At 38.6% G+C, this 25,531-nt stretch overlaps 1 protein-coding gene across 1 annotated transcript in view; it reads left to right on the top strand.

Annotated features, from left to right (window-relative positions):
• LOC134537719 (pre-mRNA splicing regulator USH1G) overlaps positions 1-25,531 on the top strand; it is a 51,068-nt gene that overhangs the window by 7,732 nt on the left and 17,805 nt on the right. The window contains exons 2-3 of the mRNA XM_063378463.1: positions 9,789-9,932; positions 24,805-25,026. Of these exons, the coding sequence (XP_063234533.1) occupies positions 9,789-9,932; positions 24,805-25,026 (366 nt within the window). The remainder of the gene's footprint in view (positions 1-9,788; positions 9,933-24,804; positions 25,027-25,531) is intronic.

Below are 25,531 nucleotides of genomic sequence, written 5' to 3'. Positions count from 1 at the left end.
GGCCGATTAGTGCGGCGACGCGTGTGTTAGTCCTTTGTTTTCTTTGGAGGCTGGGATGCGGAGTCATTCCGAGAACACGGGAGACGAGAGAGAACGCGCCTTGTACCAATAACCGTTTTCTGCGTTCTCTTCCTCGAAGTTGTAAGCTGAGACAAGATAAGATTTAAACGATTGACATGGACACAGAGAACTGTGTTCAGGGGCTTACTCAGCTTAAAACTGTAATAAAGGGTTTCATTTTTCGGGAGTTAACTATCTTATTGGTGATTAATGTATCTATTTCGTAATTAGTTTCGAAGGACGTATTGAAATACCAACAACAAACATCTTGATAAAACTTTCGGTGATTTGTTGTACATTATGTATTTCTGTTTTATTTATTTTTCCACTTAAGAAAATGGGAAGGGGCAGTTACCCCATTACCTTCCCCTCCCTGAATACGCCAAAATGATTGTTGAACCTTGGGTGATATTTTTTGAAAACATTAAATTTAAATACTTTAATAGTGAAAGGATAAGTAGTGAGTCCATCCCTCAAATTTTTCTCGTAGTCGATGTTGCGTGAAAATGAAAAATTTGGCATATATCTAGTTAAAATATTCATTTTGGTTTGGGGTGTACCAGAATTTCCCGTCTAATGCCGTAGGGTTAATTAAATAAATAATACACATGTCCCATGCGGTAATCGAACCAACTACCCCTACCCCAGAGTTCTCGGTCAGAAACGCTGATCACTATTACAGAGGTGGGCCATTTTTGCTATGATTGTTTATCGTAGTTGAGATAGCTCTCCAGTGATGGTATAACAATGTGCGTCACCGGGGTTCGTAAAAGAGATATCGAAAGCAATGGGGCTAATTATTCTGTCAGCTCATAAAGGTTAATATTTTGACGAAGTAGTAAAAATTTGCGGTAGGGGGAGGGGGGGGGAGGAGGAGGAGGAGAAAGGGGTTGCACTTCTTGTAATCATTTGCACAGAAATTCATCTTATTGATTGCTTATACACATTGTTGAAAAGTTTCTTCAAGGAGTGCAGTTATTTCACAGACTCAGATTTTCATATAGAATGTAACTTCTGTAAAATGCAACAAAATTTTTTTTTCCTTTGACTATGCATCATGCAGAATCGTCTTTGACAGCTTCTCACGCCCCACTGTTTCTTATTTTTAAGGTGGCTGCATCCATCCAGCTTATTTCCTTATTTATTTGGTGGTTTCGCACGTCACTCAGACTATGAATACCAGTATTTAAATAAAGAGCTTTACTCACTTCAGGTACCTCTAACAAGAACGCGCTCATAGACTAATGAGATTCTGCAAAAACGAATGACATATAGCATATGATTTAAATTCATACTGTAAAATAAACGTTTTTATACAAAGCATAGAACGTTATAGTAAATGCACAGAGTGTCATGCATATATATATATATATATATCCATTTTGTTGCTGCATAAAGAACATAAATAACACATATAAGTCAAACCATAGCACAACTGGAAATAAATAAAGTGTTTTGGAGCAAAATGTTAAAAATAAAATGTTAGCGCACAATACTAAGATTGCGTCTCCCTCCTTTGTGCATAATGGAATTGAGATTTAATAAGTGCAAGTATGCTATTACGTGACTTTTGTGATTTGGTTGAACATTGTAGAGTTTAGAGTAAATATTTCCGGTATTTGATTGAGAGAAGTATTTTGAAGAAAGTGCGATTTCGATAACAAACGGAAGACATTACTTTACTCCATCGAAAACAGAAGTGTAGAGCACGGGCTTTGATACGGAAGAAAGGCGAGATGACTGGAGCTCCCCCCCCCCCCCTCTTACGGGATTTAAAAGCCCTTCAATGTGGAGATAATCGTAACTGGGGAATGGGGAATGACTAACGTATTAATAACGCCAAAACTATTTTTTAAGGGAAACTCTTTGAATATCATAAAGTTTTCCATTTCTTGTGTGCATATAGGTGTAGACCGCCTGGTGAACTGACTGGTGTCGGTTATTCCTCACGAGCAAAAACCTTGGGTCCCTTTTTACATTGTTCCCTCCCTCCCCCCCCCCCCCCCTCTTTTCAGTTCTCCTGCGAATTGTGCGACCTTCGTGTGTAGTAGCGGAACTATTACCGCGGGCGTGCGTGCGTGCGTAGTTTTTCTTCCCCCCCGCCGCGGAGTGAGTAACGGAACGCGGCCGTGGGTCGTGACGGCTATGCGCTGTATCTGCGTGAAAACGCGACGTCAGGTTGCCGCCCGTAGCACCGGAGATTACCAGCGCAGATCAGGCTCGCAATGCTATCGAATCTTGGGCTTTTAGCTAGTTCTCTATGAAAAACACCAGTAGCGGATCCAGAAAAGGGGGGGGGGGGGGGGGGGGCTAAGGAGCTCAAGCCCCCTCCAAAAGCATCTGGGTCCACTATTGTTTTAGTGTTTACCTTGATAAAGCCTAGCCACAGCTGGGTCAAGCCCCTCCCAAACCAAAATCCTGGATCCGCCACTGAAAAACACTACCTATTGTTGCCGTTATACACGGTGCGATTTCCGGGAAAGATTTTATGTAGTTTTTCGTTTCATGGTCCATAGACCCCAAAACTATCGTCAACTCAAAAGTTTATTCATATATATATTTTTAATATATATACTATCAAATCCGTTATAATATATTGTAAAACTTCAAAAATTATCTAAAACCTTTGGCTGAAACAATTTTTGATGACTCGAACTATTACCGTAAAAAATAGGGGTTTAAATTTAAAAAAAAAATCTTTCTTTGTATCAAATTCGTCGGAATTTATTTTAACAATTTTAACATTACCTTAAACCTTTGTCAAAAAAAAAAATTATACGACCACATATTAGAGCAAGGGATGAAAAATAGAGTTTAGAGTCAAAAATAATTGAATAAAAGGCAAAATATGAAATTCGTTTGGACATTCAATGCTGGTTGCATTGAGTTTAATAATTCAAAATATTTTCGCTGCATGGAATGTGAGAAAAGGTTGAATCGATAATTTTTGAATTTTGGCGAACATATAGGATGCTGTGTACATTAAGTTCTTAAAATGTCCCAGGACGTTATAGAAGTATTTCCAGAAGAAATAGGTTCTTCTAAATCTGCATACGCTTGTAGGTTGTGCCAAAAGGGATTTTTTTTTGTCGTAGTTGCTAGGGAAGCCTACAGTTCACGGGTATGAGAATCGCACCCGAACAGTTTGAAGATCTCCGATGTTTGCCGATTACTCATGAAAAAACACAGAATGGCAAGGATTTACATTTTAATAATTTAACTTATCTCGACAACACGTCAGAAATGCGTTAAAATAGCCTTCTAAGGGACTATTATTTTTCAAAATTTTAAACTTCCCATTTGACGTTGGCTGGAGGTATTCCATACCACTCGAATCTCACCGGGCATCTTCCCCTCATCCCCCTTCACATTCCTTTTCCGTCGTCCACTTCGAAGCTCAGTTTACAACCGTTTAGGCAACATTTATTCACACTTCACATTGAAGTCTAACTTTCCGTAATGAAAATTCAAATTGATATTGATAATTAAAAATCGCATCATATATCTGCGTTGCGCAAAGTGAAATACATATATGTGCTGTGTTCTGAAACTAGTTTATAATTCTTACTATTTTAATTTTCATATTAAGGAGCTTGGTGAAATTGTAGTTTCTGCTCCGCTGCTGTTCCGAAATCGCGGTTCTTGACGATCATGGAAACTGACCAACTTGTAGATCGACATCTTCCCGCCAACAGTTGCAGCTCTAACACGCCAGTCTTGGATCGCTCGTGCTGCAGACCGCTGGCAGTTGACGCGCGAGTTCGCTGATGCTTCTCTTCAGGTTACGGAACTTCACTCTTCTCGCACGGTGCACACGAGGAAGTTAACGGAACTCGAGGCGGAGTGTGACACCTTTGAATATGTATACTGTATAGAAGTCGCCAGCCCAGGTTAAAATTTCTAATACGGTTTTGAGGTAGTTGGTTAATTCACCGCCGCAATCGCTACCATCTCTAGGGCATCGACTTGTGGTGGTCCCTAGCGGACAAGTGCCGAACTCTTTAAACACCCCTTCCCCCACCCGTTGAACGACCTTGAGCTGCAGTGAATGATAGATGAGGGGTACGGGGAATGACAGCGGGCGACAGTGCTGCATTCTAACGTGTACACAACAACTAAGACGATACAGGGCGTTACGGCAGCGCACTGCAGCGGTGAAGTTCCCAAGCTGCTCATCATACGCTTCTGAAAAACGTAGAGTAAATCCTATCCACTCGCGACTTCTATACAGTATATATATTCAAAGGTGACACGGAGGTTGTTAGCTCCGGGGGGGGAAAGTGATCACTCGGCTGTGCTCACATCGCTCCAGCAGCATTGGGAGAGTGAGTCCCCCCCCCCCCCCCTCCTTCAAACTGATTTATTCGGATTTTTCATGAAAACTTCAATAAAAGCTTTTGCTGCGAGAACTTCCGCCATATATAACAACTATGCTTTTAGACCGCGCACGCAAGTTGCGTTGTAGAAATGTTTTGAAACCATAGCATTGAACTGATGATCTTATACTTACTGACTGACAGACAACGCCTAGAAGCATAGAAGCATGCAATTTTTCATAGCGTTCCTACTTATATAACGTAGTTGAGCACTAAGAAAGAATTTTTGAAAATTAATCCCCTAAGGTTATATAGGGGATGGAAGTATGTTATTTTGAAGTTAAAAAATATGGAACTTTATATTTAGGCTTCTATTTATGAATTCAAGTCAGATGTATAAGCGTTTTTGGTACCTAATCAAAAATGAGGATCAAATACTCTCCCATCGGGCACACGGCTAGACTGCCAATAAAACTGTTAAATTGTCATGGCTGACAACAGTTTGTGCGTCGTTGAGGTTATAAAATCTCATATCACTTTGCATGTCCTAGTTCAGTATAGTAATTTTTGCAATTTTATTACAAGTATATTGAAATGTATTTTTTTTTCAAAATACTTCTTTACATTAAAAAATTTCTACAAAAACTTGTGTCGTTTTGATGCGACAGTTGTAAAAAAACACGTGGCTTTATTTACATCAGATGAACTTGACTATTATGTTGGAAAATCACAAGTTATTGGTGGTCTCGTTAAGCAGAATACAATATTCTGGCTATATCTAATCACATGTCTAGTCTATAACTTCCACTGACTGTGCACTGGTTCTCTCTACGTTGTTACCTTCTCCTCCCTGACGCTGTTTGACGCTTCTGGAAGAGATAAATAGTTTGCTCTAAAATTCGTTCTGCGTGATAAAATACTTAAAATGACACGTCGAATGGATTTGCGACTGTACGTAATACTCTCCTTTCTGTTTAAAACGTCACTGTGCAATGAAATCTTTGTCGTAAGACGCACAACTGTTCGGCAACACAGCGTCTCGTGCGTGATGGGGCGTTCCATCGGACGTGGTTGTGTGTATCCCCGAGCTTGTTTCTCGCCGGCCAGAGGAGCGACACGGCACCATGGTTCTCTAACACAGACCTCGATAGTCTCTGGGCTTCATATTCCTGCTGTTCCCGAATACCTCCTGAAGCGACCCTTTAGCCTGAGGGACACTTGAAAAGTTCATCTTGAAAGAATTTCAGCCATCATTTGTATAACATCTTAGCTCTCGGGATAATTTGGCGTGAGTAATTTCGTGTTTGGAACGGAAATGTATAACCACGTTGCTGCCATATGTGGCGGATGGCTTGAACCGAAGTTCACACGGGCAAAGGGAAATTGTATTAACTGTTAAATGCATTTTAACAAAATGGGCAGGAGTATAATAAAAGTTCCTTGTCGAAAATCAGGTCCAACGCCGGACATTGGTATATTTTCAAGTTTTTTTTTTTTTTTTTTTTTCGCTTTTATCGGAGCCGTTTTCATTATACAGTTTGAAATCCCAGTCTGCTAATCAGAAGATTCGATAGTCGACGTAGCTGCACCGGCAGAGAATTCTAGCGGCGGGGTGCGGAAACTACGCGTGATTCGCGCCAAGGAATGTATCCCAAAACACAATTTGCGTATGTGTTTATCACGTTCGGCATTCTACGATTTCGTGTCCGATTTTCGCATTATAAGTGCATTTGCAACGTGAGAACACGTGAATTCTGGCGAGTACTGAAAGACTCGCCCACATGTTGTTGTTCTTCTCCCCCCCCCCCCCCCCGACCCTGTTTTGTTTACTGTGCACCGACGTAAGGCCAAACATTGTTTCTCTCTCGTCGCCCACAACTGACGTGCGCGCAGTTCCCACCGCGGCCAGTGAAAGCCGCGCCGGCCATTGTGCGCTCCCTGGCGCAGCCGTGTCGTCGGCACACGTGCAATTAAGAGAACACACATTCCGCGTCTGAGGGGGCGACCAGCTAACGGCGCTTCTTCGTCACAAGCGAAGCAATTAACGGTGCCATCTAGATCGCACGAAGATAGTAGACGAGATCAGCGCAGAGAAAATTAACTTCTTTTTTTCTCTCTCTCTGAGGTCCCAGCATCCATACCGCGTCCCATCTTTAAATTGCGGTGTGCATTTTAATGGGTTTTTACTCTCTTTCCGACGCATGATATCTGCCATTAGCGCTGTCCTTGTTTCAGTGTGCTCTGTTGCCAGATGTATGCAAAGAGCACAACAGGTTTAGACACAACTTTATAATTAAAAAAAAATTAATGTATTAATTTTTTTATCTTTAACGGTAAAATTTGGAAATAGATTTTTGGAAATGTAGTTTCTTGTTGCATTTATCCAGATCATCATCTGATAACAGCTAAGAAAATTTACCACAAAGACGCCACATTGGTTTCTAACATTTGAACTCGATCTACCACAAATTAATTAATGGAATGCCCTGTTATTAATAGTGATTGACTGCTACAAATAGTTTCTCCTGTAAAATAATAATAGGTGTTTAGAATTGATATTGTTTTCTTTCATCATGTTCCTATAAAACTGTAATAACAATCAAAAGGCACTATTTTATGGCCTTAAAAAAAAAAATTGTGGAATTCAAAATATACTAAAGCTTACCATAATTATTGATAATATACGAAATGAAATTTTAATGTTAAGCTGGATAGTATCAATCTGGCAACAGTGGTGCCATTTTCTCTGTACTGCAATCTAACAGGGAGGCAGAATATAGTATCTTCAGTTGAAATTAAGTGTTTACTTGTGGAGCAACCTCAGCCAAGCTGGGGGGTGAAAAAAAAACCGGAAAGTTTTTTTTTAAACTTAACGCTATTGCTGGTTGGAATTTTTAGTCTATGGAGTGGCTGTGGTCTGTATTTGAAGTCAGCTGGCTAGGAATTGGATGGCAAAACAAATAGTAACTGTATAAAGACAAATATGCTATAAATTTGTTTAAATATCTAGAAAAGAGTTCGCTAGAAATAATGGTAATTATTTAATGTGGTGAACATTGCTAAACAAACATGATACCAACATATATATAAGGAATTAGCCTTAGACTTCATTATTACCATTTTTTTTTTTTGCTTTTGTTGATAAGAAAGGGGAGTGAGCGGTTGTTCACATATTGACTTCAAGTATTAACAAGGCTAAGATAGCACACATCAACTCCCTTATTTACCTCCATGGTTGCTGGTCACACTGTATGTAATAGAGAAACACCAATAAGAAAGATGAATATGTGATCACGTTGAAATCAAGCTAAATTCATCCAATGTCAAAAGTTAAAAGCATAAACAATGCAAAGAATTCAGTAAAATGAATTAGTCAGAAAAACTACCACAGCACGAGACGAACACAGTGGTATGACAACGACGAGAGAATTGCTACAAGAACAGCGCAATAAAGACAAAAATCGACCTGGACAACACAGCGTCATACAGACAAACCCAACGATGATACAGAACAGATACGCAAAGGCGAATCCAGCGAAGTTATATCTGTTTACGAAAAGCTTTAGAGAGAACGCTGAGGTCGGATAAGTATTTTTTTCTCCCCGGATTTCGTTCTTAAACTGTGTGTGTTTGTGTGTGCGTGCGTGCATGCGTGTGTGTGTGTGTGTAACGCGTGTTTTCAGAGTAATTTTTAGGTCTGCTGAAAATCCCGGGAAGATTCTTGCAAACATTCCAGGGACGTGTGATATTTGTAACACAAATATCATAGTCGGTCTGTATTCGACGTAAAGACTGCCGTGCTAGACGTACCAGCCAGCGTTGCACTTAGATATCGTCCATTAATCACGTGAGGCTCAAAAGGGGGGGGGGGGGGGTCGGGAAAAATCACAAAATATTACAAGGGGGAGGGGTGTAGAGAGATATCACGTGTATTTTTTTTTTCGCCCGATTTCTACTAAACCGAAAAGTGACGCGTGACCTTAACTCGCCAGTCGCCAGTAAGACTGCGATTTTGGCGCCGAATACATGCGTAAATCACATATAAGCCTTTCCTTTATTATTTTTATGCCAGTGAGAATAAACCTGCAACCTTAATGTGTGTCTGTACATTTTTATCACTGTGCTTAATTTTCCAGAATTAAATTAGATTATACCTATATTTAAAGATAATATTCTGAAAATTTTAAAAATATTTTGTACCAAAAAAATACACGTGATTTATTGGGGGGGGGGGGGTGGTTAAGTCTAAAATCTCACCACAAATCACTAGGGGGGAGGGGGAGTTAAAAATTTGCTAAAAAAAACATCACGTGATTAATGGACGACCCCTTATCATTCCGCCGAACCATTAGTAAACGAGTTCCTTAAGACAAGCACGTATTGAGCCTGGTCGTAAGGTTACTTAGGTTGAGAATCCTTGCTCTGGAGGAGGCAGCAATATATTCAGGTAAGGTAGCGAATAAGCACTGCCTCGTTGGGATACTACCGTAACCTAACTCGCGGACCGTATTACAGAACGTGTCCAAACAGTATCCCGGTAAGGAAACAAATCGGCAACCGTTTAATAAACAGTGCCCTGGGCTAGGCTAGAAACTGGTTTCAACGCATTCTAGCGGACGTTTCTAAACCATCGATACAATTGCTACGACAAAAATACTAGAGACAGCAGCACCATCGCACAAAAATAGAACCGTCTTTTCAATTTTCTCAATTTAATTTTAAGTTATGTAAGTTGTTACGACCAATAAAGTGTACAGAATGTATTCCAGGATAGTTTTGCTATCATACAAGTTTCATTTGGCACACAACACGCTTGGTACGTCCCCCGATGATCACAAAAGTGACTATACACGAGTCAATGGCGCCAGATACGGGTCTGCCATCTGGAGAACTCGAACGGAAAAGTGAGCTCTGCGCATGCGCGGAATTTGGGCAACAGATCGGCAACGGATAGGTCATTAAAATCCGTTCCCTGAAAATAAGTGACCAAATGTGTCCCGTCGTGCACTGGAAATACGGTTGGGGTCAGTGGCGGATCCAAGGGGGGGGGGGGCACCAGGGGCAAGTGCCCCCTCCTCCTTGAAAAACCAGTTGTCTGCTACATTAATATTGCCTACAAAAATGATTGTTTCTGAAACCAATAAAATATTTTAATATAATTATCGAATTTCTTGTAGAATCATACAATCTGGTGGTTGGATGTTATGTGTAGTGTGAGTAGATTAAATAGAAATTTAGTTATTTTTAAAACATTTTTTCTCTGGCTTCTCTGAATTCCTAGAGTCCCTCCGAGGTGAACCTCTGGATCCGGCCCTGGTTGGGGTGGAGGTGTAGCATGTTACTTATTGTTGTGTGTGAAGAATGCCGGCCCGAGAGGCGAGCGCGCGTGTGACGTGCTGTGCGCATGCGCAGGGCTGCCCGGGACGGCAACCTGGACATCCTGCGCGAGGCCACGAGGAGGGACTGCAACGCGCGCGACGAAGACGGCATGACGCCGACCCTGTGGGCCTCCTTCGAGGGCAACCTGGAGGCGCTGCGACTCCTGGCCGGCCGGGGGTGAGTCCGTGCTTCTGCTCGTGTTGTTGCCATTGTCAGTGGCGTAGAACCCTGGCCAGAACTGAAAATGTCGCCCCTCTTGGATTAAAAGAGAGTGGGGGGAGGGTTCAGTAACGCCTTTGAATATATATACTGTATAGAAGTCTCGAGTGGATAGGATTTACTCTACGTTTTTCAGAAGCGTATGATGAGCAGCTTGGGAACTTCACCGCTGCAGTGCGCTGCCGTAACGCCCTGTATCGTCTTAGTTGTTATTTACACATTAGAGCGCAGCGCTGTCGCCCGCTGTCATTCCCCGCACCCCTCATCCATCATTCACTGCAGCTGAACGTCGTTCAACGGAGGGGGAAGGGGTGTTTGACGAGTTCGACACTTGTCCGCTGGCGACTTCTATACAGTATATATATTCAAAGGTAACGCGAAACTGTCGCGGCGCCCCCCCTCCCCCCACCCTGCCACCCGCTTGCTACGCCACTGGCCATTGTGCAACAACGTCTCTGCTTCAATATTCTCACGTTTTTCATGCTGTAAATAAACTTACTATACGAAATCAAAGCAGATTTCTTTGAAATAATGCCGAGCGTGATAAACATGATGATGAATAAAATATAACGCTTTTCAAGTAGGTACTTACGAAAATGTCTGGACGCGCATCACACACTTGCTTTATGCGCCACCGCCTCTGCAATTCGCAGCATGAATCGTAAACGTTGCTTGCCACCATCACACACAGATGGCAGCACGAAACGAACGGAAATTTAAACTATTAGAATCTGCTCCGATAAAAGCGAAAAAGACTTCGAAAAATTCTAAACCCCGACTTTAGACCTGATTTTTGACAAGGAATTTTTTTATTAAAATGCTATTCATCTGGTTAAAATTATTGAACAGTTGATACTATCCACGTGGGTCCGCCATTTTTGTGACACATTTTCGTACATCGATTTCCGTTCCGTTTTCACGAAATTACCCCTACCAAATGTCGTATACCAAGAGAAAAGATGTGTACACATCAAAAATCTTGGTAAATAAAATAATTAAAAAAAAACTGTGTTAATTAATAACATTATGGTTTTACTGTAATTCCAATACCAAGGCACATTCTGCACCACAATAAATAGTGATATATCACAAAAGTATATACTTTAAATATCTTTAACTTAAGTACGTTCAAATTAAAACTGAAAAAATTTCAGATATGTAAACTAAAAAAAAACTCATAATTATTGAAAGCATTTAAACATTGAACACGAATATTTTAAAACGAATTCATTTGTTGATTTTTGAATATTTTCTTTTATGAAAAGTGAAGGGATATGAAAGTTGTGAAAATAACGTCCATATTCTTTTCCCAGAATATTTTTATTAGACAAACCATTGCAGCAAGGGGTTGAAAAAAATGAGGGGTTAGAATTAAAAAAATATTCTTCAAATGTTCCAGGAGTTTATATATAGGTTTACGAAACATTTCCTTCGAAATCACCCCTACGCCTATGGGCTGTGCCGAAAGGGATCACCCCCTCCCTCCCCCATGACCGTGTTGAACTGGATAGCCCTCGCGCGCGCACCTGCGGGCAGCTGTGCGGCGCGGGGCGAACACACGTGCCGCCGAGGCCGGAAACTGCATGCTCCGCGAGTTGCGGGCGGCATCCGGTGCCCGGGGGAGGGAGCCCTTCCACGTCCGGCGAGAGCGTGTCGGGGTCGCGGCGCCGTGACGGCGTGGATCGGCGTGGATCGGCGCACGGCGGACCTCGAACACGACCTGTGCCCAGTCTCTCCGCTTCTTCGCAGCGTTTCATCTTCAGACAATGGAAGCTCGCGAATAATTAAATGACAAGCGTTCCAAGGGGGAAGGGGAAGGAGGAATATGGCCACTAAAAATACTGTGCAGTTGAGTAATGCCAACATCAAAAATTAAATTTTCAATTTGAGGGGAAAAAAAGAATTTTCTTAAAAATTGTAACACAAATAAAAATAAATATTTTCGAACATTCTCGGAATGGTGTATTAACGGAAAGGCGTATTGATTATTATGGCAAAATAGTATACTTCGGAATAATTTTTGCCAATGTTAAATTATTTTGATAGCAATGAAATAAGCATGGCTTTCAAAAAAAAATCATTTGTGGGATTTGCTTTTGCTCGTGTGGATTTTTTTTAAAAATAGAAACTGAGCAAATATTGTGGAAGACAGTATAGGAAACTCAGGCCCGTTAACCATGGGCGAGGCACGAGACTTATTGTTACAGCGATCCTAGCGGCGCGAGCTGAAAGCTTACGTGCGAAGTTTAAATTTGTGTACGTATGCCTCTACCTATTGCCACCTCTATGGATTGTTAGTTGTAATTCGGGAAGACTTCTTCACTTCACCAAATTATTTAGTAGATGCCAAAATCCCATACACTTCTGATACATTTTTTTATAATCCATTTACGCATTAAATGCCAATAAAAGTTAAATAAAAACTCAAAAATCTCGTACGAACAACATGCCGCAGGATAGCTGCCATCACTTGCTCCGTTTTTCGAAGACTTTCCTAAATTGTCCTACTGGTATTTGAACTGAGGTTTTTAGCACCCGAACTTTGCAGCTGTGAAGTTTGTAATATTTGAAACAAAAGATAAAGCATTTTAACATAAAGTTTTTGTTTTTCCGTGTTGAAAAATAAATAATCTCAAACGTAATAAGGGTAATATTCCCAGCAACGAAAGATAAAAAAAAAAAAATCAAGGTTGCCAAAATTTACTTTCGAAAACATTTCGTCCTTGCTTTGTGAGCGAGCGGCAATTTGTTGAATTCCTTGAGTCCTGTGAATGGGAACGTCCTTAGTTTGAGCACGAGTGGCGTGTGCCAGGATTTTCTTTCAGAGGGATCCCGAAATATGCATAGACACATGCACATTGTTTGTGCACGTGAGCACATGAAACACAAATAAATAAGTATTGCAGGATATTCACCATTATGCCACACCGGATTAATTAACGAGAATGTCTCGCAGGATATTTTATTATACATTTCATCTTTATAATAACAAAGCTTCGTAACATGTTTTCAATTAGATATGTAGGCCTATTTGTGATGAAAGGAGTAAATAGTAAGTAGTTTAAAAGTACATAATTAGATACATCTGCCTGAATCTCGGAGGCATAAGACACTGTCACGTAAACCGTATTTTTCATGAGAACTTTTTAAAGAATTTTAAAAAGTACTTATTTACTCAATTATTTTGTACCCAAATATATGTGAATTGCTGACATACAATAGATCTTAGTGTTGTATACCTATAGAAAGAACGTCAAACGATGGCCGATTTTATGGTTAAGAGGCCGTGTCAGTAAATTTTTATTTCCAATATTCTGGTCTAGAAGTTCTCTCTTTTAACAGTGAGATTTAGTGGCTTATTCAACCGAAGTAACTGTAACCGCAGCGCGTGATAAAGCTACTATACCGCCAGATTACTCGACGAAAAATGTATCTGGTTCCTCGACAATCTGAGAGGATGACAATCTGACCGGCGGCTCACTAGGAAATTGCGGATGCAGGGATTCAGAATCAAGAAATCTCACATTTACAACTGTAGTAGGAGTCGTATCTAAAAATTTTAATACTTTAAATGTATCGGAATACAATTAATCTTCAAACATGTGGTAATTATTCTTTATCTGGATGTAATATTCCGTGAAAAATAATGTTAGTTGGCATTAAAAAGTATACGAAATTCATAGTGTAACGTTTTAAAAGGATAATAACATAAATTATTATGCTTAGATATTGCATATGCATTACACACAATCTAAATACAATCTCACTTAAGTCAGACTACCTAATTTTTTTACAATGCACCATCATACAGTTTAACAGAGGTAGGAGAACCTCTTATCGATGTTGTTTCAAATAATCTAAATTTACAAATATTACTATTTATCTTATTATGATATGTATCTTTATGAATAAGAATTTACAAAAAAAAATGAATTGATTACATTACACTTTAACATTACAAAAGACTAAAACACTAACAAAACTTAGTTTTATATATTGCTGTAGCATATTAGAAGACTAAATAACTCACTAGACTAACATTAAGAGGGCTGTATCACAAATTTACTTTACAGAGGAGAAAATATCTTTTAAAGATATTTCATTACCTCATTGATTACATAATACTGCCGTTGATGTGATCGTAGATATAAAGTATTGAAAAATTAGATTTCATTATGTTTATGTAAATATTTAGAAAACGTTATTGCTTATAGATGCTCATTATTTAAATAATAAAGAATCTTTTACTTTTATGTACTGGACAAACAAAATACTTATAAGTTAATAAGCTTAGTTGAATAACATCTTCAATTTGTATTGATTTAAATGTACAAATTGAAAATCATGTACCTACAATGAATGCAACTGATTGAATTCAATAAATATTTGATCTTGTGAAACGGCCATAATGGTGATGTAGATAATTATAGATACTCACATGCATTTTGAGAGTCTGTATAAAGCCTATTACAATTCTATAAGTATACATTAAAATGCTTTTAAAATAGACATGTGTAATATAATTAAAACTTGTTTAAATAAGATCATAACAAAAAAAATAAATGAAAATCCTTCAACAGTAAGTTATGTTTTATAAGATTTTAACAAAACACACATGCCGTAAGAGAATATTAATCATGCCACATAATTCAACACAAAATATTCATTCCAATAGGCGCTACGTAAAAATAACTTCTATTTTTATGCTGATAACTTTGCATTGTTTTATATATATCATTATTTCTAACTTTCAATATTCTCCACACATTAACTGAAATTAAGTATTTTCAGAGCCTTAGCAAATGTTGGTCTGTGCCACATACAGTTCGTACGATATCTCTACGTGAAACATACAGTTCATTATTAGTAATTTCAATTATATTTCCATGAACATAATGAAATTAGTATAGGGCCTAGGTTGTTCACTGTTGAGTACTTCTGAAGTATTTTCATTGTGAGTTAACAAACATACCAAATGCCATTCTTCCAGTAAAGTTACAAAGAAGACAACAAGATAATATATGTATAATATATATAATATGTATAATATATATAATATGTATGTAGTACCATATTTTAAACCCCTATTAAATGAATAATAACTCAATCTCTTTTCTGGACTATTAAGTAATAGTTTTTGATTACTGTTATTTGTAACTTAAATAAAATGACAGCTAACAAATTAGTAAAATATATAATTACGTGCGATATAGTGTGACAGTTTTACTTGGACGGCAAACGAATATAATAAAATTTCTATGACAATGTTAACTTTACTCATTATTATGGAAAGAAACAAAATGGGCAGATAAGCATATTCTACGCTGACATTTAAAAATGCTCAATTCAAAATGAACATTTCTTCCCGATGACAAACAAAAAAGTTGTATGGTCGCGAATAATACATTCGTATGGCGTCACATCAGCGGAATATTCCCTTGGCATAAATGTGTGAAGTCTGTGACACAAAAACAAATGAACGAACAGCTTTTTTTTATCGGATGTGCAATCGGAGACCCTTGGGGTGGTTGAAGAGTGTCAGGTCGGTCGCCAGACCAGATAGTAAAAGCTCAGAGGCTTAGGATAGAAAAGGCCTATCTCCAAATTATTAAGTATAAATGTTGTCATGAAATAGTTAAAGACTTGATTACAACCAGGTTTTTGAACCCATCATTATCATGAAGACACTGATCGGAAGTTAATATACAATACATTTCAATGGCCTTTTCAGTTTTTGCTAAATAATTATAAATATAAGCAAAATTTCACTGTATCTGGACAAATCAAAATATTGATTATATTTTTTTCATCGCAGAAATAATATATGATATGATAACTAAATTTGAAAAAAGCGGTTATGTTAAACGTATTGTATACTTTCAGTAGGCAAAATTTCTGGCCCCTACCTCTTATAGACTTTGAGAAAAGCTGCCTTTTAAAATAACATTGATTTAGATAGGAGCGCAAATTTGTGACACGGCCTCTTAAGTGCATTTTCCCCAAAAGTAGACATAGTGTCTTATACTTCTGAGGTACAGATGTATAACATACTAGCTTAAGATCCGCAGCTTTGCTCGCCCAATTCAGAGTATTGCTGAAATTTTACCATACAAAGAAAAGTATGTGACTAATTCCTAGAGTCTCGGAAATTTCGCGGATTCCTCTGGCCTCAGGATATAATTCAAAGTTATAGGTGTGCTCGACCCATGTTTACTTTCCCATTGGTTGATTTCTTAGCGAGAACATTTTTATCCTTGTTATTTGGCACTACCTGATTCGCTTACTTCTCTCCTAGCTGGACATCGTTGGCTCACGGTCGTAGAGGGGCGTGTCCAGATAACTGCGGTCCAATCATGAACACAGTGCGACAGTGTGGAGGTTTGCATTCTAGCTTGCGACTAAATGAATGCGAGAAAATTCCGTGGCTCTACTAATTCCAAACCTTTTTTAAAAGTAAATAGATATAAAGTACTCTAATTAATTATTTACATTATTTATGCTAAGATTCTTACATTCATATTTGTTATGCTATGAAGATATGAATTTTTAATTAGATTCGCAGATATAATTATTAATCTTAAATGCTACATTCTTTTTTTTTTACTCCTTACAGGTTGAATTTCGCAAAATATAAAAATTGTTATTGGCAGTTTTTGTATGTTTAATATTGGTACCCAATTTTATTTATTATTTTTAATAAATTCGGAGAAATATAAGTATTATTCTTAAAAACATACTTACCCTCTTTTCACCCCTTAGAGGTTTAATTTCGCAAAATATAACAATAATTGAGGTTGATAGTTTTTGTACGTTTATTGGCACCCAATATTATTTATTACGTTTAATTAAATTCGGAGGTATGATTACTATCCTTAAAAACATACCCCTTTTTCACCCCTTAAGGTTTTAATTTCCAAAATGATAAAATTGTAATGGTTGATTTTGTATTGTTATTTACGGTACCCAAAATCATTTACTACCCTTAATTATATTCGGATATATAATTATTAATCTTAAAAGCATATTCATATTTTAACTATACTTCCTCCATTTCAGCATTAATTTTTTTCCGATAATTAAAAAAAAACTTTTGGTTGGATGTTTATATTATGTTAATTATTGATACCCAATAAATTATCTGTAGCTTGATTAGTTTCAGGCATATAATTATCTTAAAACCATATTTACACCTCTTTCACCCACTTAGGGGTGGAATCCTGGAATTATATACAGCCTAGTTTTTAAGTTAACCAAAGGCCTTTCAAATGAAAAAAGTTCATCAAAATCGGTCCAGTAGTTTTTGCGTGATGCTCAAACAGACAGACAGATATAGTTTTATAATAGTATAGATAGATAATTGGTTTCAGAGGGGCACTGGCTTTCTGTATATGCCATTGTTGAGCATTGCTGACTGCATAGAACTCGAGAAGGGGTGTGTGGCTCGTGCTGGGCAGAGATTAGGGAAACATACAGGTTTAAGCATTTTAGGGGAGGGGGATTTCAGTGTATTACACGTACCAATATGGCGGCCTTTGTTTACAAATGTATCAGCTGTACCTGCATTGGCGGTTAAACAAGAGAAAAATGTCAACTCATATCATTACATTGCATTATGAAAATTCGTATTGGACTTTTAATATATCTATATATAAACATACTAACCAGTATTATTCTGATCTAATTTTCATCCGAATAGCTTAACTACAGTTTTTAATAAAAAACAGACTAGAACAGCTGATACGAACATAAACAATCGTCCGCCATATTGGTATGTGAAAATCAGGAAACAATTTTCCCGGTGAGGGGTAATGGCTTCACGTCTGACGGCTAAATGATCCTTCTGTATCTTTCCTCATCTCTGGTAGAGGGCTGCATGGTGGGTTGGAACAGCGATGTTTACGCCGCAGTTACGAGGCCGTGACGCATCAGCTTCTGGCGAGTTGGCAGGCGAGCGTAGCGTGGTCGACCACGGCTGGTCGCGTCAGAGAGCTGGCTCGGGCTTCTCTTCCGCACGGCTCGGGTGTACACTCTGCGCGGTCACGTTCAGCCGATAGCAGCAGGGCTGCGCGCGCAGCTTCGCCGTCGTCCCGGCTTCCACAGACCCACCACACAGCAGTCGCACACTCTCAAACAATCTCCATCACCTGTGTACAGTCATTCTCAAAAGCAGGGCCGGCGCGTCCGTACAGGCGAACTAGGCAACCGCCTAGGGCGCCAAGTAGCTGGGGGCGGCGCAGCACGACACATAACAGCTGATATAATATGTTTAACGATTATTGAAACTAGATGAAAATGGATTTTTGTAACAGTTTGGAATGTTTATATTGATATAAGTAATTATTTAAAGTCCATGGTGACTTGTTTATAGTTTGTAATGAGTAAAAAAGTAAAAAAAAAACAAAACACAAGCCTGCTTACATTTGATTGTTGACAAAATCTTAGGCTTACGTGATGGCCCGGGGGGGGGGGGGGGGGTGGAATTAAGGTTTTTCGCCTAGGGCGCCAATTTACCTTGCACCGGCCCTGATCAAAAGTATTCGTCCACTCTAGGTAGAGACGGGAATTCATAAAAAAATATTATATCATCACTTTTACTCTTGTGTTTCACACAATCAGTAAATAAAACTGAGTTTGGCTGTGTATGACGTGTCCAGCTCAAAACAAAGAATAAATACTGGAGGGATTATTTGGAATTCAACCTCTTTCATGGGCCATGGGGCCATACAATTACACAATAACGAAAGGAAGAACATTATTTATTAATTCAGTTCGTGAGGATAGTCGTAACTGCACAGCTTCTTGCTCCTTGCTTTAGTTTATTTCCACTTCAGGAGGAGGGCAGTTGTCTTTGCCACCCCCGGGAAACGCCCATACGGCACTTGGTCGGAAGTGTATGGCGATCATCCCGCCCGTAAAATGTCTTTGCGGATACAAAAAATAGTTAAGACTGTGTTTAGTCTGTAAGTTACGAAAGATGTTGATTTAAGTGAGCAGCGAATAATATATTTATAAGTGTCACCAACAGTTTAGTGTTATGTAGGCTAGTGAGCAGTTTCGCCGGTCATTAATTTGCAATTCGTTAAAATAATAATAATAATGCAGCTCTGTAAGTTGTAACCAAGTGGTTCGGCGGCCCATATAATCTTGAGGGGAGGGGGGTGGTTTCCCGTCGCCGCCTTCATGCATAACCGTACTACGTACCTAACACACCCATGTGCGTCTGACCACGTTGTCGAAGAGACACTAAACAAAAAAAAAGTTTGGTTTTACCGCCCGGCCATTGTAAACGGCGCGAAGCATGAATCTAGCTGCGCTAGCAGTAGAAATAAATGTGATAATAATTTCAATTGTATTTATTATAGTAAAAATGTTTCATGTGTTTGAGTTTGTGTAAACACACACTGTAGCTCACAGTTATGTCGTAAGCAAGGGCGTACGCAAGGATGAGGTAAATGCCCCTCTCCATATCCCTTTAAAAAAAAAAATTAAAAAAAAAATCCACCAACAAATGAAAATAATTTGAGAGCAAACCTCTCTTTTTTTTTTCTTCTCTAAATGAAATTCTGTGTACGCACCTGGTCGTAAGGAAATATTTTTTTAACACAGCGGGATATAGTCCTACGGCTAGTAAATGTAACCAAGTTTTACAATTATCAGTACGTAACGCATATTCCAAGCACAATAATTGTGGCTCGAGACAGAATAATCTTGAACTGCGAAGTTATCGTAGATTGGAGAAAAGAATTCGATAAGATAACATTCCTAGCTCTTGAGGTGCTGCCATGAGAAAATCTGAGTTTCCTGCAGCTCTTTTCTGTGTTACTGTCCTACTAGCAGGGGTGCCCACAAGGGGGGGGGGGGGGGGTAACGACGCGTCATTAAAATTTCAGGGGGGGGGGGTAGTTAAAAGACGAGAAAAATGTATATATTATTTACATAATTATAGCTTCTAATGTGAAAATACGTTTCTGGTGCTTTGATATTTGAAAGGGATCTTGTAAATCAAATTGGCAACCCCGCACTTTCCTCAACAAAAGCAGTTTGGCATCTGTCGGTTCAGGATGGAAATATTACCTGATATGACCACAATTATTATTAGAAAATCAGTTTTAATTAACGCAAAATGTGATAAAATATAATACTAAAAAAGTATAATATTATAAAATAATTGAGTAAATCATTGATAAAATGGCATAAAAAAATTCGGGGGGGGGGGGGGGGGGGGGATGGGCAGCTCTGCCTACTAGGGTATATCAACAATTAGTGCGAATGAGTCAAAGTGATGTATTCCGTGGGATAACACTTGTACTTTCGACTGTATGATTCTACAGTGCAAATGTATGCATACAACCAGAGAGAGAAACCAAATAATATTGTCGGGCCCCCTACCTATTGATTAATGTACAACTTTCAAAACCCCTAAATTAAAAATATATACATCTAAAAACTGTAAACATTACCTTGGCCATAATTGTAATTTGATCCACGCATATAGATTATATAAACAATAGACTTGTTACTTTCGTCCCATCAGGGTAAACCCAGGCATTTAAAATAATCTGGAAACACTCTTCCCCCCTTCCCATATCACCCCTTGAGCTCAAGTCCCGGGAATTTGGCACCCACCCCTGTTACCCACCCCACAGGAAGTTCCTGTATTCAACACTCGAGTTTTTCAATAATAATTTAAACTATTGTCCATTCATATTTGCTTATGGACTATCACCATAGTTTAAGCAAGTATTTTTTTTTTTTGCTTCCACAGCTAATGAGAGATCAAATATGTCAAAATCTTTAATTTTTGACAGTAACATGCATGTTTAAACATTGAATGTTTGTTGAATGCATATAATAAGTAATAAGTAAGAAATGTGTGTGTGACCAGTGGTTATCGAGGAAAACGTTGCACGCAAATTGATTAAGTGTAATTATTAACTATGTAGGTCGCACACTCCCGTGATTAAAAATTTGAGTTTACAACTGTGGTGACACTGCGAAAGTTTGTATAGCAGGAAAAAAAAATAAAAGCAAAATTTTGGTTTCTTAGCCTATACGATACCTAACGTACTAACAAAAACGAAGAGGCTGACCAAAGAAACTGCTTACACATGTAAACTTAAACATGTTGCTGTCAAATAACTCAAACTCTAAATAAAAGAAAAACCAAGAAAAATTCAGCCATTTATTCTAAAATTATGTAACTCGGGTATGGATTTTAGTGATTTTATAATCTATACTTCACTTACAAGAAATTGCAATGAAGTTGACTTAGTAGGTATTAAAAATATCCTGTGCAATTTTATACTTAACGTGATTAAATTTTCTTTGTCATGCAAGTTTGTAAATATATTACAATATAAACAGGTTATAAAGGAATTGGTGTCAGCTTGGATATACGTAAATTATTTATGATATAAACTTATAATTACCTGTAGTAAGTCAGCTCATGGAGATAATTCACAGTATTAATGTTTCTCATTTAATCTAAATAGTTCAAATGCCAACGAGCCATTATTTGTATCTGTTCTTTGAGAAACTTTAAATAACAAGCGAGACAAAGAAACAAGCAGAATGTAAGATAAACTATAAGTGAAAGAAAACCATCTCGCACTTTAGTTTACCAGGTTATTTATACATGATTTATGCATATTCATTTCTTAATAAAAAGGTTTTTCATTTAGAGATTTAATTTTTTTTTAAAGTTATTTGAGTGGTATTTAGATTCTTTACTTTTAGTGGGAAAAAAATTTAAGGCTGTAGGCCTACACAGCATGAAAGAAGGAAACCAATAGACTGAGCGATTAATTAAAATTACCGTATTGTAGCAATTGTATATACAAAAAAACTTTCAATTTTACATGAAGTGCAACTTATTTAATGCAACAAGCAATTAAAAATATACATATATTTTCCAGTGACGGGGTTTGTACTTCATTCAAACACTTTCTTGAATTACAAGACCGCGTATTAACCCGATGCGCTACAGAAACACGGTTATGTAATTTCAATTTCCTTTCGTATTATTGCAGGGTGATTATTTGTAGTCTTGACTACTTAAGTTTACAAAATGTAAATAGGATGGTTCCACTATCACAAAGTTTCATTTGGCACACCAATAGGTTTGGTTAGTCCCCATATATTAATGAAAGAATATATACGAGTGTATGGTATCACACGCGGGTCCGCCATCGTGTCTTAGACTCGAGTGTGGCAGAAAAACAGAACACGTTCTAGAACGGTTTTAGGCAAGACTTTGGACATGAAAATTTTTAAATAGAGAGCCAGACTCTCGTGGATATACACGGAAGCAAAGGTGCAGAAAATAAGCATGAAAACTTCCAAGGAAATGGGTGTGTGTGGGGCTTTCGATAGCTCGTACCCTCTCGTTACGAAACTACAGTTTGCAACGATTTTATACATCGAGAATGGCATCACAGAAAGACTTAGAATACGAAACTGTCGATAACGAACGACAATCGATAGGCAACGACAAATTTTATGGAAACGATAAACTTAGAATAAGCACCCTGTTGCTCAGTTCGGAACGAACAGTCCGAACTGTCAGTTTGGACTGAAATGAAGCCTCCCACACACGACGAGCCTTGTGGTTGCTGTTGGAAGTATCGTTTTATCGTATAATATGAAAGAAACTTCGGATGTCCACTTTTAGTTAGAAAAAAAAGTAAAGCAACCAAAGTGTATAACGAAGAAGTCTGCCACGACACTCAGCTGATGGACTGATAGATCGATTTTATTGACTGACGGTTTGGACTGGCAAGACGCTGTTCTGAAAACACGGAAATTCGGACTGAGGCATCTCAAGTTCACAGTCCGATCGGATGGAAAACCATCCGTTTGTCAGTCCATCAGTTCCGACTGATGGTCCACCGCTACCGTTCTACCCCAAAACTATATAAAAATAAAACACACTATAGTGGTACAAATAAAACCTCTGTAAATTATATATATATATAATAATTTAGACGTGATCGGCAGATAAGTGCTGAAAGTTGGTACAGTTGCGCCCTGCTGAACTGCCACGGTCAGGTGAGCCAACTTCCCGCCAGTTGGCTTCCTGTGTCTCACCCTCGCGCGGCCAGGTGTAGCTCAGCTGCCTGCGACCCTGCGTGTACACACTGCAGCTGACTATACCTTCCTCGCTGTTGTTTGTTCTCGCGCTGGTTGTCCGCTCTGCTCTCTCGAACCTACAGCTTCGAAGCGCAAGCGTCACACCCTCACCGCCTCTCAGGGGTTCATTCATTGCGCGGGCATTTTTTTCTTTTTATCATCGTCTGATGCTGCCTACTAAAGATTTAAAATAGCAGTTTTATACACAATTTATCATTTTACAGCTTAATAGTGATATCTAAGACGAATGAAAAACAAATTATAAACGTGACAACAAAAATTAAAATGTGGAAAAGGGGAGGGGGAGTATATCCCAATATCACAGAATTTTTCCCTTCACTCTCCTCGACTAGCTTTTCACTTTTTAATGTCTGGCTGATTACTTAACTCCACCACGTGCTTTTTATTATTAAGATATTATGAAATTCTTCCTTATTCCTTTTGCCTTTGTTTATTGGTTAAAACCAGTCGGTAAATGTGGTCTGCGTGTATCGACTAACTTGTAAGGTTTCCAATGAAGTCTACTTACACTGGACTTGGAATCTTTGTCCTACTCTCAGCGCGCACTAGGGTATTAAAAAAAACTGGAGATTCAACCGAGCCCCGAGGATGCCCCCTCCCCCCTCCCCCTTGGATCGCGCACGGTGGTTGTAGGTGTGCAGCGGCGGCAGCTAAGCCCGCGATGCCATCGACCGTGTGGGCTGGCGCCGGGACACACGTGGTTTATAAACATAGCCGTGTCCAGCCTTGAATACTCTGCGCGTGTTTTCAATTTTTTAATACGTCCAGATTGCAGTGGTTGTGCCCGTGGATATCACCTGCAGTGTCAGATCCTGAAGTTGGAGACATAAGAGGTTTGAGAGTTTTCCTCCAGAAAAGTAAATTTTATCCAGTGATGTAATCAAAATGAGTTGTAGGAAAATTCAGCTCCTCAAGCAACACTTTGGATTCACAATAGGTGATATCATCATATTTTTAAGGGTGTGCACCAAAATATCCTCAGATTCTTGTTTTATTTTTAATTAATATCTTATTTAATTTAAACCATAATTTACTGATTTTGTTCTCAGAGTACTTTAAGAGGTTTGTTAGTTTTGGCATATGTACCATAATTAACTCTAATCATTATGAGAAGTTTATTTACACTTAAGTTTATTTATTGTAATCACAGAACAACTTTAGTCAAATTACCATGAGGGGGGGGGGGATTATCACTAATTTATTCCATGTCCTTGGCCTTAGGAAGCATGAAAAGGAAAACGCAATCATCATACACTGTTACGAAAAAGTAGTACTTCCAAACTGGAGTGTTTAAATTGGTGAAACATATTGAAAATGAAAATTTTTAATGTCTCATAGAACAAATTTGCTCCAATTTACATGCTGTTGCCACTTCTGAGCACAAGTGGAAATATTTTGGCTGTCAGGGTCACTGTGCAAGTGGCCTGATTAAAAATTAATAAAATCCCGTTTGTTCTCATAGGAGGTGTGAAGTTTTTATTATTTACCAAACAATCCTGTTGTAAAGTTTCTTATTCAAGGATATGTCTCTAGTCCTTTCTCCCAAAACCAATGCAATGAATTCCACATAAAATAATTGAATTGAGTGTTAAAAATGATAAATTTCAATGGTTTCACCTGGAAATGTCATAAGTTAATACACAAAAACGGTAAAGATGTTTCTGTTTATGCCGTGTGTCAGTGGTGACGTGGACAAGGCTGACAACTTTGGGAACACTGCACTTCACTTTGCCGCCGCGAGGGGCCACATGAACTGCGTCACGTTCCTGGCCAACTTCGGGGCGAACCTGTGGGCGATGGACATAGACTTCCACACCCCCACGGAGCTGGCAGCCATGAACAACCGCGAGGACATTCTGCGCTTCCTGGACAGCGTGGTGGCCAAGGAGGAGACGAGCAACAAGTGAGTGTCCACCCAAATACCTCCTACCACGTGATATTACAATAGCGATGCCCCGAACTGTGTCAGACGGACACTGATCCTCTGACGTTATGGATGACGTCAGACAGTTGCAGACAGTTGCCCGAACACATCGGTCAACTTGAACTTTTTTTCCCCATTCTGTGTCCTTTGGCAGTGTAGAATAAGAACTCTCATGATATTTGTGGTTTCTAGTTCTAGTTCCAAAACTTGTGTTCTGGAACAGATATCTTCTTGTGTGGATGTCTATGGCTTCTGAGAAAAATATTGCGAAAAACCAGAAGGTCGTATACATGAATTCTTTTTTTTTGCATTGTGATTAGAATATTAGCATTTACTTTTGCCTTACAGAGTAACTAAATATTATTGAACTGCCACAACTTCCACAATTTAAACGAATTTCAAAAACTTAATTGCGTACTCATTTGCAATACATGAAAACCTTAAACAAAAAATTGAAAAATACTTATTTTGGCACACTGCATAT

This window comes from Bacillus rossius, chromosome 12 (assembly GCF_032445375.1).
Source record: "Bacillus rossius redtenbacheri isolate Brsri chromosome 12, Brsri_v3, whole genome shotgun sequence".
In the NCBI taxonomy this organism is placed as follows: domain Eukaryota; kingdom Metazoa; phylum Arthropoda; class Insecta; order Phasmatodea; family Bacillidae; genus Bacillus; species Bacillus rossius.
This window is presented reverse-complemented; position numbering and strand designations above follow the sequence as displayed.